General features: G+C 39.4%; 1 protein-coding gene across 5 annotated transcripts in view; it reads right to left on the bottom strand.

Moving 5' to 3' along the window:
* LOC147022551 (zinc finger protein 462-like) overlaps nt 1–15,115 on the bottom strand; it is a 322,942-nt gene that overhangs the window by 153,420 nt on the left and 154,407 nt on the right. The window contains exon 9 of one of the 5 annotated variants that reach the window (XM_085887242.1): nt 12,126–12,320. The exons of 3 other annotated variants lie outside the window; for them this stretch is intronic. In XM_085887242.1, the coding sequence (XP_085743368.1) occupies nt 12,141–12,320 (180 nt within the window). In that variant the 3' untranslated portion in view covers nt 12,126–12,140. Of the gene's footprint in view, nt 1–12,125; nt 12,321–12,506; nt 12,869–15,115 lie in introns of those variants that run through there. One more of the 5 variants, XM_085887243.1, reaches the window with a different exon arrangement.

Raw genomic sequence — 15,115 nt, 5'->3', positions numbered from 1 at the left:
CATCATTATACATTGCCTTTCTTTTATTATAACCAGGGTCTGTGTTTGTTCCCATTGACATATCAGGAATAAAACCTTCGACAGCCCCCTTTCCCATTCTATCACTAAATGAATATAGTGTAAATTTCATCATTTCAGATGTTGCAGAGACATAATCAACCGCTTCAACTTCTTGTGTTCCAATATACAAACGAACACTATCAAACATTTTCCAGAAGAAATCATTTACGAGTGTAGCGTTTGTGTTAGTCGCAGCCTTAATGAATGTAAATTTACCCAACAAGAAACTTTCAGCTCGATTCAAATAAGTTTGTTGATTATTTATTTCAAAACTTTTTGTTCCATTTGTATTCCAGTCTGTTCCAGTTATTGCATTTACCTTGAAGTAGCCTTCTTTTTTAGTAGCGTTTGAGATGACACTGGTATCATCCAAATCATAGATACTATCAATTGCTTCCATACTTGTATTTATTTAGGAAAAAAGATGTTAAAAATTTTGAAACCCTGACCCAAGTACAGTCAAAGCTCGTTACTATGCCACCTCGCTTCTATGCCACTCTCGCTATTATACCACTTTTGCTCGGTCCCGACAAAATTCAATACAAAATAAATTTACTATGCCACCCCCTACTCTCGCTACCATGCCACTACTGTGTGACTGTTAAAAGGCACGAGTCGTGAAAAAGTCTGTATTGCGCAGTGCTCGATTATCACACTCACGTCCAAAGGCGAAGCGACGAACTACAGTCCAGCTGCGCACAACATAACTCAATACGTACGCGCATAGTCAGACTGTGTCAAAACACGCGGTTCTTCTCCCCGATGCCAGCCACAACAAGCCAATCACAACACGCACAACGAGACACAAAAAAGCGCGAGCAGACACACAGACACGCAGGCACACGTACAACAGTGACATCATTTTTTTTCAAATTCAGCCCATAATGTCAGCTCAGAAATGCAAGCGAACCGACTTTACGCTGAAGGAGAAGAAGGAGATCATCGATGCCACGAAGAAGGAGCCGAATCAGTCCAAGTTGGCCAGGGAGATTAGCAAGAAATGGGGCGTCGAAGTTAAGAGAACCACCGTGAAGGGCATTCTCAGCAAGAAGGATGCAATCGAGGCTGCAATCAAAGCTGGATTTCCATCGAAGCGCATGAAGTTGATGCAGGCTCACGACCCGAAGCTTGATGAGGGAGTGCTCATGTGGCTGAAGCAATCAAGAGGACAGAATGTGCTTGTCAGCGGCGATCTGATCAAGGAGAAGGCGATGAAACTGGCCGAGCTGATGCACATCCCAGACTTCATGGCGAGCGACGGTTGGTTGGGCAATTTCAAGAAGCGCCACGGCATCACGTTCAAGACAGTGCAGGGCGAAGCTGGAGCGGTGGATTCGCAATCCCTTCTTGAGTGGCAACAACAGGTTCTCCGGCCCTTACTCGGGCAGTTCTCCCCAGACAACGTCTTCAACCTGGACGAGACTGGACTCTTCTGGCAGCTGCTTCCGAACAAGACCATGGCTTGCAGGGGAGAGCGGTGTACTGGAGGAAAGAAAAGCAAGCAAAGGATCACTCTTCTGGTTGGGGCACACATGAGCGGCAGCGAGAAGTTCCCTCTTCTGGTGATTGGCAATTCCAAGAAACCCCGTGCCTTCAAGAACAAAGAGATCCCGGTCAAGTACAAGGCGAACTCGAAGGCGTGGATGACGGCGGAGCTTTTCGAGGAGATGTTGCGTGCGTGGGACGGACGACTCGGCCAGCAGGGACGCAGAGTGCTGGTCTGTCTCGATAACTTCTCTGGCCACCCTCCCGAGCTCGAGCTGAACAACATCCAACTGGTCTTCTTCCCACCCAACACGACAGCCAATTCGCAACCAATGGATCAGGGAATCATAGAGAACCTCAAGCGCCACTACAAGAAGCTCCTGCTATGCCGCCGGCTTGAGGCCATAGACGAGGGAAAGGAGTTCAAGTTCACGTTGCTCGACGCTCTTCACGTCGCCCGGCGTGCTTGGGAGCAGGTCGGCAAGTCGACGATCAGGAACTGTTTCGCGAAGGCCAAGTTCATCGAAGAGGAGATCCAAACTGAGCCACAGGATGCGGAGCTGCCCGACATCTGGGAAGCTCTGCCTGCCGAGGAAAAGATGCACGAGAACGAGGAGATCGAGCTGTCTGACTTTCTCGAAGCCGACGAGCGCCTCGCGACTGGCGGGTATTTCACGCTGGAGGAGATTGCGGAGGAGATTCTGTGCAGTGAGGAGCCGGTGGAAAGCGAAGATGACGAGGTAACTGTCGAGGAGGAAATCGTTCTGCTTCGAGGAAGCCCAGCGCGCTTGTAGCACCGTCCGGAAGTTCATGCAGCAGAGAAGCGGGAAGTTCGGTGTGATGCAAGCGTGCGATCGGCTAGACAACGAGATGCACGAGATCCGCCGAAAGAAGATGCGCCAGCCGACGATTCTTGAAAGCTTTGTGTGTCGTGAATTTCTCGCCATGCCATATGTTAGTGTGTGAACTCTGTTAGTGTGTGTATGTTCTCCGTTCGCTTAGCTTATACAACAGTCGTGCCTGTTACTTGCTGGAATAAATTTTGTCTAAAGATTAACTACAGATGGGTAACTTGAGAAAATAAGGCCGTTTTTACAAAATCTCGTTACTATGCCACTCTCGCTACTATGCCACTTTTGCTCGGTCCCGACGGGTGGCATAGTAACGAGCTTTGACTGTATTTGAATTATTTTCAGTTGTTCTTCGGGAGACAACTGAGTTTTGCCTTTCTTAATTTTTTTATTGCTTGTAATTTCTGAGATTTCTTTTGGGCATCTTTTATACTCTTTATAGCACCTGCTACATTTCCCACAGCAGAAGCAGTTGAACCAATTAGGTCTTTATGTTTAAGAATAGTTGAACCCATACCCATTAGATTATCAATTATCCCATCTACTTTTTTCTAAATTGATGTCCAACACCCCTTTGTCTCAAAGGTTTATAGTATCCTCTAACAAGATACATACCTTCACCCTTGTAGTGTGAGAAAAGGAACATCCTATCCCCTGTAATTATTTTATATTTTCCCAACTCGTGTTTCCTCACAATAACCATCGTATTTATTTATTGGAAAACTTCACGTAGGTGAATTCTGATGGATATAATTTCTCCATTAAAAGAAATCATGCAATTATCTTCGTCGGTTATCCTAAAATTTACTCTGGATATGGTTTTTCCTGACACAGGTAGATAAACCAGATTTTTGGGTTCCATACTGAATTCATAACCAATTGGGGTTGAGTATGCACTGAATGAAAATATTGTATTTGTTCTTATTCAATCATTATAAGTGCCATCAACCAAATCATAGTGAATTAACACCGAATTTATGCCCGAGGATATTTGAATAACATTATCACTGTAAAACGTCCCATTAGTTTCAATCTTTTTTGAGGAGAAACCCAATAACACTCTAAATTAATTATCAATTGTGAAATCAACCTTGTAGTTATTTTTAAGTTTAATCGTTGATTTTGAAGTATGTTTTTGAATATCTAACAATATTTTTTGGTTCATCACCCTGTTCTTTCATAAGACGAGCAATTTCGGTAGATATTTGAGAAATCTCATATGCTCCGGGTGAAACTGTTATCGTTTTGTATCCACTTCCCGGATTATAACTAAACTTGTCATTTTTCTCGGTGATATTAAACAAGGTATTATAAGTTTCCATGGACAATATAGATGCCTCATATTCTTTTGTTGCGTTAAGTTGTAGTGGGTATGGGAATGAAGATGTGTGGTCGCTTGTTGTGAAATGAAAACTAAGGATTGTGCTTCTCATCTTATTTAATATGAGATAAAATGTCTTTGTATTGACATTTATTAATTATTTTCATGTTCATCAACTGGTCTAAAATGGCTGATGCTTCATTAAAACAATTGTTATTTCCAGCCTTCTTACTACCTAACAGCAATAACAGTCTATTAACTAATTGTGATGGGTCATTTGGAAGAAAACTAACACCTGAACCAAGGATACTTAAAGCCTGAATAATGTGTTTTAGTGTGGCAACTTAGCGAAATATAGCATAACAATTGTGCATTTTGGGAGGAAAGCACCAAATTTGGCACACTAATAGCCTATCATATTATGAACAGATTTGGATATTGGGCCATCTCAAATTCAGCTGCTGATGGCTGTGGCAGCCATTTTTCAAAATGGCCACCAGTGGTTACTGTTATGACACATATCTGCTTTTCTGGAGAGGAATGCAGGTTGATAGTGAAAGTTTATTTACTGATAAAGGTCCAATAATGGTCAAAGAAAGTAACAATTTGATTTGGTTGAGAAAAAAAGTTAAAGTGGACTAATTAGTCTTATTAAGACACAGATTCTGAATGAAAACCAATGATAAATATTCATAGCACTATTGGCTTGGCACATGGTAGTAGAAGTGGTGTGCGTGCATATTAACTCCGGAATCGCGCACGGTTGAGTTGCCAGCTTACACTTGTTGACTCAATTCATTGTTATTTTGTTCTGTGCCCATAGAGTTCTCTATGTTATCCCATTGTTAACCGTAGTTCATCAAGTTGAGTTTGGTTTGTGGGGTGCAGTTTGGTCATAGGATTATCTCAGTCACGGATTACCGGGTTACGAGGTTCTGCATGTATTTCCGTTCTGCCTTCACGGCGCCAGTTCCAGTTTGCTACTGAGTGGGGAAGTTCTCTCTTCGTACCGGCGTGTTGGCGAGATATCTTTACCATGATAACTCGTTAGTTTTCGGGTTATCTTCGTTCGATTGACGGCAATGCCAAACCATTTGTAAGTCGTTTTCCATTCTAGTTTCCATTTTCATGGCTAAGCTAATTTGTTTTGGTCAGTTTGTTGAGTAACTCTTCCGTTTTCTGAAACTGCATTTTTATTGACTTTTACAGTCAATCGCAACACATCTCAGCACATCGGCTCGAAGTAACCTAAATATGATGAATGGATGACAGTAGCCCTGCGCCGATGGATGATTGCTGGGCCAGAAGTTGCCAGGGCCATAGAAGAGTTCCAAGATGGCCGTGAACACTGGGGGAGGCGAGAGGACACACGTCTTCACGACCAGACACCAAGTGTGCAAACCTATTTTGCCAAGGATGTCCGTGCCCTTGTCAGCGTCATAGAAGAGCTTGGCAACCCCTTTGAGGAAGAAAGTATGGATCTGGTTGTCCTTGACACAAAGGAAATTGCAGGTCCTGCTGCAGTTGAGAAGATGGATGACAGTCGAATGTTGTTGCATGCATCCCACGCAGCCAACCATGGTCACCACAAGATACTGATCAAGACAGTTGACACCGTTGTTGTGGTGTTGGCTGTGTCAGTGGCCCAGGGACTGCAACCAGAAGATGAACTGTGGCTAGCATTTGGCACTGGGAAGAGTTTTCGGTACCTGGCAGCCCACTAAATAGCAGCTGGCCTCGGACCAGAGAAGGCACAGGCACTCCCAATGTTTCACACTGTATCTAGCTTTGCTTGACATGGTAAGAAGACTGCTTGGACAATCTAGACCATTCTGCCAGAACTTACAGACGCACTGCTGAAGCTATCCTCTGCACTAAGAGGCATACCAGACGATGTCATGCACACCATCGAGAGGTTCGTCACATTGCTCTATGACAGAACCAGCACGTGCAACGACATTGACAAGGCCCGGAAGAAACTCTTCGCGAAGAAGAACAACGTGCAGCTGATCCCGCCAACCAAGGCAGCTCTGGAGGAGCATGTGAAGAGGGCGGCCTACCAAGGAGGCCATGTGTGGGGTCAAACACTGCTACCAACGCCAGAGCTGCCTCTTCCATCCAGCTGGGGCTGGGTCAAGAATGACGAGGGGGTGTACGAGCCACACCAGACGAAGCTACCAAAAGCAGCCCACACCTGCTATGAGCTAGTATTGTGCAAATGCAAGAAGAGCTGTCTGAAGTGTTGCAAGTGCAAAAAGGCCGCACTTGAATGCACAGCTTTGTGTGTGTGTGAGGGAGAGTGCTCACAAAATTGAGAGAATATTAACAGAGCAGACTGTGTCACTGATTCAGAACATTTAAATCAGACATCTCTCGATCAATTTCTATGAGTGAGATGTCGGTATTCATATGAATGAGAGGCAGCCCATGATTCGTTTGCAACCATGCTCAACAACCACTGACTTTACATAAGCGATGTTGGTATTCATATCAATCAGATGCAGCTCTTGATTCGTTTGCCACCATTCTCAACAACCAATTTCTATGAGTGAGATAGTCGTCCGGTACAACAAATAATTTGCAGCCATCTTGCAAAATGGCGGCTATCTTTAAACTTGAGGTGGCTACAGGTTATGTTTTTCTTAATTCAGCTTTTAATAAATGTTCAACCCAATGTTAGAGTGAAATTATAGGAACCGCTAGCGGCCATTTTGGAAAATGGCTGCCACAGCCATCAGCGGCTGAATTTGAGATGGCCCAATATCCAAATCTGTTCATAATATGTTAGGCTACTAGTGTGCCAAATTTGGTGCTTTCCTCACAAAATGCACAATTGTTATGTTGCCCCACTATTTCTCCTTTTCATTCTTCCCAGTTTTACCAGATAGACTAACCCTATAATTAAGAGAGTCCAGCAGATCAATATATACTATACCATCCTTATTTTCCACATCCAATGGTTGATCAAAATACTTTGATTCATCCCTCACAGTTGAACCTTGTCTTCCATCTTTTGTGAGAAGAAACATTAATCTCGGAGTTAGTTTAACAGGGGGTTGAGCAGAACTCAAGAACCTTAATTCATCATTAAATATCAATACCCTTTCTTGAACAAGATGAAATATTGCTGGTTGTTCTGTTGGAATGAATCCTGCTTTGGTTTTTGAATCTGCTGAATATTCATTGGTTTGAAGAGCCTTCACAATATATTCAGGGGGTTGATTAATCTATTCCAGTTGTTGAAATAATCCTTCATCATCGAAAGCTCCTATATGCCCTAATTCTTCCTCTGTCATTTGACTGAAATCTTTTAATATTTGAAGTTTTGTAGGAGTATATTCTATTGTGGGAACTGTGGAAACATGTACAATTTTTTCTTGGGAAGTTTTTAAAAGTGGTTAAAAAAATTTATCTTGTTTTCTTTCAAATGCTTCTTCATCCGTTAGTTTCTGTCTGCATTTCTTCTTTATGTCTTCCTGTTGTCTTACAACTTTTGTAACCAACTCTTGATGCTCCTTAAATCTTCTTGCTCTTTCTTTCGCATCCATTTATTTATTGGAAAATATCATTCACTGAATTATAAAGGTCAACAGGGAAATTTTCCTTTTCTTCATCATTAAAGTAGATGTGTTCAAATAAATCCTTTTCTTAAAATATTTCATCAAATTCTTTATTAACATTAATACGAGTTGTAATTTCTTCTTCACCAATACTTGTTTCTCTGCTTTTTCATACGTTTGCGTTGAATTTCTTGATCAACATCAAAACCGAATGATAAAACCTTAACCCCATTACCACTCAGATGTTTAATAATTTGTCTCATTCCTTCTGGATTAGTTTGTAATATCCCAAGACCACCAGATTTTAGTTTCTTTAACTCACTCTTACAATGTGAATATTTTGTTGTACCAAGTGAAACCTCCTCAAATATTTGGCCTTTATTCCTCAATCGCATATGTTCTTCCACTGACATATAGTAATAATCTTCACCTTCTACTTCTCCATGTCTTATTGCTCTAGTTGTAGATACAATGCGTATCACGGGGTTTTTTAAAGCAAATTTAAAATATTCTCATTTGTATTATACAAGAACCTTGATTAATGAAAATTTTTTTCCAGAAGCAGGTTTACCCACAGATATAATAATAGTTGTCATTTATATAAGTAATTGTTTATAAAATTAAAAAATATCCCTTAATATCTCATCTTGTTTCACAACAATATATTTATATTTTTCAGTGGTGTGCTTCATATAATCCCCAAATTCCTTTTTACTGCATAATGTAGAACAATTGTCTCTCCAAAAATTGTTTATATCTATTGAATTTAACGTGAATAAAATAAAAGTATAAGCATTGTTTCTTATTGAGCGACGGGGAAGTTGAAAGTATGATTGATTAAGATAAATACAATTACAAGAAGAATGTCTCCCTCTTGTGTAGTAGCTATCCACTACCATTTGGATTCTCTCATGAACACAATCATCAAAGATAACGAGGTTTTATATTTATTTATCCAAATCTTGGGGAGAAGGTATATCATCCGTATTATCACTAAGAATACAAGTTATCGTCTTTGATTTCTTTTTATATCTCTGTGTATCACAAAATAGTTGTATTATATCTTCAATGTAATCATTTCGTTTGTTTTGAAGTTTAAATCAACCGATTATATCTTCTTTTTAAGACCAGCATTAAAACATTGTGAGAGTAGTTGATACTCAGGTTGAAAACTTGACTTTGTAAAAAATTTTAAATTATCAGAATCTAAAAAGTTGAGAGTAAGGAGCATCTTTAAAAGTAAGCAGGTTTTTCCACATCCGCTTGAACCAACGATGAGACATCTTCATGAACTTGGAAGATTTTTATGGTTGTTAAATTTCATCTAATTTTCCCAAATGGGTAAAAAAATCATTCATTTATATATTTGGAAAACAGGTTATTTAATTTATTATTGGCTTTTTTAGAAACTCTATATTTTATCCTAAGTTCGGGTTTAATTTCAAGATAATCCATTATTTTATTTATGCAAATATCTTGTGTTGATATTTCCCTGAAAATGGCAATCGTGAATAATATACAACAACAATCCTTTGAACATTTCTCTGATACGTTCAGTTTCTTACATTGTAAGGAAAGGTGTGTTCTCACCCTCATACTTGACATTCATTTCTCTAATCAATCTTGTCAAGTAATTCATTTTTGGTGTATATCTAAAAGAATTATATTCCTTTTTATATTTTTTATTATCATTAATTAGAAGATAATCACAGAATATACTTTGTTTGTAGGCTTTTGACTCTGTGTTTAATCCCACTCTATCACATGCAGGACCATTCTCAAATTTGTCATATGGAGAATCAGGGAATTCAAGGGGGCTCAATATCTAGTGTACTATTCATATTTATAAAATAAAACTTCACTTCAAATAAAATTCATCTTCAGTATAATCTTTGGTACTTTCACAATCATCTACAAAACTACTTTCATAACTATCGTTTGAACACAAACTCTCAGTATCATAACTCGTTTCAACTCAAACTCTCGGTATCATAACTGTCATCACTCTCATAATCTTCAAAATCTTCAGTTGAATAATGATTCATATTTAATTAGTAGAAAAAAAACATTACCATCTATATCTATTACTTTTTTTCATTAACAGATTCAACGACTACATTTTTTATATTAAAGGTAATTTCAAAATGGTGCTTAACTACTATTGAACGAAATGTCATTTCACCTGATATATTAACATCCTTTATTTCATCAGGATTTACATCTTTGGAGTTGTTGAAAAAAATACAAATTTCTCCTTGCATATTACAGATGGTCTTATCTTTTCTTTCCAAAGCTTCATCCATAAGGTTTTTCTTTTTTGATACTTTTTCTTGTTTCATTGCTTTTTCTAGTTTTGAATATATTGTTACGAATCTGGCAGCCATGATCACTCAACATTCAGGTCCTTATAGGACAGTTATATCGGCAAGTATGTGTTTCTAGGTAGGCTCCCGTCCGATGTTTAATGGGTGATTAATTATACGTGCGCTGTGAATTATTTTATGGTTAGGATTTTTACATCACCAACGACAACGACAACAACACTGCTCGCGGCATTGTCCGTGCTCTTCGTGCACTCACCAGCATGCGGGCGTGTGCGGAATTCCATGCCCCAGGCGGTGTGGATTTCGCACCAAATATGGTTACGAAGCGTTTCGCTCTGGCTTGGCCCAAATATGGGCACAGAGCACTTCATTCTGGCTGCGTGCCAAATAAGGGTATGCGTCATTTTCCGCCCAATGGGCGATGCGTGGACCAGAGCTAGGACGGTCCTTTGCAGGAAGGCGGAGCCGCGACACGCCATCCACCCAATGAGAGCAGGCGACGGGGGAGCGAACCCGCCACAAAAAACGATGGGAAAACAGATGAAGATTGCGTCTCTGCTCGAGCGCGCTTCTGTCTGGGTCTGCGGCTGACTGCATCCCGCGTCTCCGAGGCGTCTGGTCTGGCGCATTACAACAAGCGGTCGACCATCTCATGACGGGAGATCACCTGGTCTCGCCTCCTCTGGGTTCGGCTGCCCTGGTCCGTTTCTTTGGCGACTGGTGCTCCGGGAAGATGCGGTCGTCCAGCCGTGCGAACACGGCAAGGTAGCCAGCACGTTCTCTTCCCTCAGCTCATCTTCCCTCCGGGCTGAAGGGGCAATAAAGACCTCGAGGTCCATCTCTTTCTGGGTATTTGTGTGTGCGTGTGTGTGTCCGTGGGCCCTGTCTCGAAGTAGAATTGTTTAAGGAATTGCTTGCACATTTGATACCTTTCTTTATTCATGATAACTCTGCTCTGTGTTCCCCTCCCTGATTATTGTAATAAATAAATAAATATCAATTTTGTTGAATGTACCAGCTCGTTCTTTGTCATTTCTGCCATTGGTTTGTCACGGTGCGTATTGGGGATTAGGAAGGCCGTTGTTGCCGTAATTGTTCATTTGGACCAACAGGCCTCGGTAACCATCTGCTCGGGTTATACACGGTTCGAGCATGGTAACGGCTCGTTCCGCTCAAGGCCTGCCGAGGGTGTGAATTCCCCGGTAGCTTTGCCGCGTGGGTACTTAGGGGTATTGAAGTTTGGCAATTAACCCAACCCCACGCGGTCAAATTATTGGCGATTCATGGTCCTATAAAGGGGCCTGTGCCTTTGGACTTATCCGAGGGTCACGACGAAAAGTCCGGTGTATTCGGTGGAGCCGACTCCACTGCTCCCCCCAGTGGTCGTGCATCGCCACCGAGACCCGGCCCCACAACAATATTGCCAGAAGGAGAGGAGAAACTTTTGTTAGAGCTACCTTAATTGATGTTCTTCCAGATATATTAAAAGCCCTTCCACTGAAGGAAATTGAAGAACTCATATTATTCACCAAAATTGTTTTTATCCAATAGTTGTTATATTTATCTTTATTCAATTTTTTATCCTCGACATATTTCTCAGTATCTTTTACAAATGAAGAGGTTGATTGAAACTTGTCTTTTGTGACTTGATACAATGTATTTATTAAGTGAAAAGAGTTGGAGGATAAAATCGTTTTAAGTACAGATTCACCTAAAAATTAAATGAAATTTTCATCAAGAAAATTTTATTTTCAGCAAAGTTTTATTCTATAAATATGGTGAATAGATCATACTGTGATGTTTGTAATCATGAATATAAATGTTATAAAAAAAAAAAACACCTTCAAACCAACAAACAAAACAATGTGATAGATGTGATAATGATATTCTTTAAAAATATTATAATAAACACCTTCAATCACGCAAACACAAGAACAATGAAGAAAGGGAAGGTGCCACTAAATTCTCCATTGAAAACACTGATGGGGCATTTATATGTCCACATTTTTATATTTAGGGCCAAATCGCAGAGAGAGCAGGGGGGGCAAGGCTGGAGAGGAGTCGGTGGAAGACAGAAAGACCACCGACCAACCTGCGGTGATTGAGTGAGAGGCCCAAAGACTCAGCTTCATTGCGGGAGATGCCGATGATCTTAAATGCCCTGGTTTCGACAGCGTGAAGCCGAGAAAGGTGGGAGGCAGGAGCACCAGCCCAGAGGGGAGAGCAGTACTCCATCAGGCTACGGACAAAAGCTTTGTAAGTGGTCAGGAGCTCAAGAGGGCCCAGGAAGGACTTAGCACGACGGAGGATTCCCAGTCGGCGACTGGCTTTTGAGGCGAGGTTGGAAATGTGACTTTCCCAGGAAAGGTCATGGCAGATAGTGAGACCTAGAAGCTTGAAGGAAAAGACTTCTTCCAGAGGATTGTTGAGAAAGTGGATTGGGGGGTTTTGTAAACAGTCCTTTTGAAGAGACATAGTGAAAGTGTGAGATTTGTCTGGATTGAAAGACATGTTCCACGTGTTGGACCAGTTTGTGATTTTATCCAGATCTGCAGTGAGTGAAGAAGCTGCTGCTTGCCGGTCTGAGGGATGACAGATGGTACGGCAGAGGGTGGAGTCGTCGGCAAAGAGAAAGAGGATTTTCCAGAGAGTCCGAGAGATCATTGATGAAAACCAGAAAAAGAACAGGGCCCAGAACGCTACCTTGAGGAACTCCAGCCTGCACAGGAAGAGGGGATGAAAGAACTCCATTTAGGGCCACACGTTGTCCACATATAAAGGACATATAAAAATAAGATTGTTTCACTTTCAAGACCCTGGACCATCTTCAATCATGGAAACTGTTGATATGGTTAAACAAAGTATTGAAACTATAATTAAAAACACATTAAGTGAAATGAAAACTTTTAAGTTTTATATGGGATTAAAATTGAATATCATAAGAGAAGGCGATGAAACTACTCCCTACATGAGAACAAACGCTCACTTTATCTCATCATTTCAAGATTTTGTAAGATGTGATGTTTACGATGAACTCCAGAGACAAGAACAAGATGTTGATAACACTGTAGTAGGTCGTGGATTTACTATTACAAAAATAATCTTTTTAGATGTACACATCTTAAAATCAGATCCTCTTCAAGCTTCTTCTTATATTGATTTAACAAAAGAGATAAAACTTAAGAAAGCGGTTGTTAATATTCAAAACAGAAAATAAATGTTTTCTATGGCCTGTTCTTGCTCACCTACATCCTCCACAATGGAATCCTGAAAGGGTTGAACATTATAAGAAATACGAGAATACATGAAATGTTAAAGATTTAAAGTTTCCAATGTCATTGAGAAAGATCCCTAAATTTGAGAAAATGAATAATCTATCTGTTAATGTATATGGATTAACGTATACAAACAAAGTTCAGATATTAAAAATTTCAAACAACTATAAAAATGATGAAACACACCTTGTCTACTTCACTTCAAAGGAAAAAACACATTATGCTTTCATCAAAAAGTTATCAAGAATAACCAAATCACAACTATACAAGAGAAAATGTAAAACGTATCCTTGTAAGGGATGTCTCAACTCCTTTCACACAAAAGAACGATTAAATAAACATTCGAAATATTGTAGTAATCATGAATCAACCGTAATCAATTTACCAAGAGCAGGTTCAAACATATCATTCAAATATTTTAACAAATCTATAAAACATCCGTTTGTGATATATTGTGATTTTGAAAGTATCCTTGAAAAGATAGATACTGTTTCTCCAAATCCAAATAAATCATACACAAATAAATATCAAAAACATACTCCTTGTGGTTTCTGTTATTATATCAAATCATATGTTGGTGATAAATACAAGTTAGAACTTTATAGAGGAGAAGATGCCTCAGAGGAGTTTGTAAGACGATTGGAAAAAGACTGTATGAGACAAAGAGAAATAATGGTTAAAACCTATAAACCAATGTCATTAACAAAGGGAGAGAAAAAGGAATTGAAAAAGAACAGTATCTGGGCATCTGTCATATTTGTGAGGAGAAAATTGAGGGAGAGGTCAAGGTTAGGGATCACTGCCATCTTACTGGTCAATATGAAGGTCCAGCTCATTCCCGTTGTAATCTTAATTACAAGCCTCCAAACTTTATTCCTGTCTTTCTTCACAACAACGCTCACTATGACACACATCTATTTATGAATGAACTTTCAAAGACATCTGGAGATATTTTTGCCATTCCAAACGCAGATCAAAAATACATCTCATTCACAAAAACAATTCATACATCCCCATAACCCATATCAGATTTCTTGACACATACAAGTTTATGGCAAGTCCATTATCTAACTTAGCATCAAATATTAAAAACTTACCAAATCTTAAATTACATTTCTCAAATAAAGAAGAGATTGATCTCTTATCACAAATGGGAATATATCCGTATGACTACATGGATTCATTTGAGCAGTTTAAAGAAACACAACGTCCATCAAGGGAAAGTTTCCATGGCAAGTTGAATAAAACTCATATTTCCAATCGAGATTATACACAAGCTAAAAAGTTTTGGGAGAAGTTTAATATAAAGAATCTTGGAGAATATCATGATTTGTATGTTAAAACTGATGTATTGTTATTGGCTGATGTGTTTGAAACTTTTAGAACAGTCTGTCATAATAAAAATTATTATGGATTAGACACTGTTCACTATTACACAGCCCAGGGTTTGGCTTGGAGTGCTATGTTAAAAATGAAAAAACAAAATTTGGAATTAATCAGTGATATAGATACGCTTTTAATGATAGAGAAGGCGAAAAGAGGAGGAATATCTCAAGTATGTTCCAAGAGATATACGAAAGCAAATAACAAATCTTTTCCTGATTATAATAAGAATGAGGACAACTCTTACCTGATGTATTATGATGCTAACAATGGGTGGGCTATGTTTCAATCTTTACCTAATGGAAAACTTAAATGGGTTAAAGAAAAACATTCTGAAAAAGACTTGCAAGACATTGTTGTCTCCTCTCAAAAATAATTGGATGAAGCTGAAGTTGGATATTATTTTGAGGTTCATTTAGAATATCCAGAAGAACTTCATCACAAGCATAAAGACCTACCTTATGCCCCTGATAAAGAAAGTCCAAGAAAAGAATGGTTAAGTGATTACCAACAGTCATTCAATATAAACGGTAAATCTCGAGAAAAACTACTTACTCCATTAAATGATAAAGAAAGTTATGTTTTGCATCAAAGGAACTTGAGACAATATTTATCTGCTAGGTTGAGAGTAAGGAAAATTCATCAAATTTTGAAATTTAAACAAAGTCATTGGTTAAAGAAGTATATTGATTTTAATACAAAAAGGAGAACAGAAGCAAGAACAGATTTTGAGAAGGACTTTTATAAATTAATGAATAATGCTGTATTTGGAAAGACTATGGAAAATGTTAGGAATCGACAAAACATAAGACTTTCTTCATCTTGGAAACAGGCTTCAAAGTTAATTAATAGACCA

The sequence above is a fragment of the Eptatretus burgeri genome, chromosome 7 (assembly GCF_056783735.1).
Source record: "Eptatretus burgeri isolate ZD-2024b chromosome 7, Ebu_testis_v1, whole genome shotgun sequence".
Lineage (NCBI taxonomy): Eukaryota > Metazoa > Chordata > Myxini > Myxiniformes > Myxinidae > Eptatretus > Eptatretus burgeri.
Note: the sequence above shows the minus strand (reverse complement) of the source record. Positions and strands in the feature narration are given on the sequence as shown.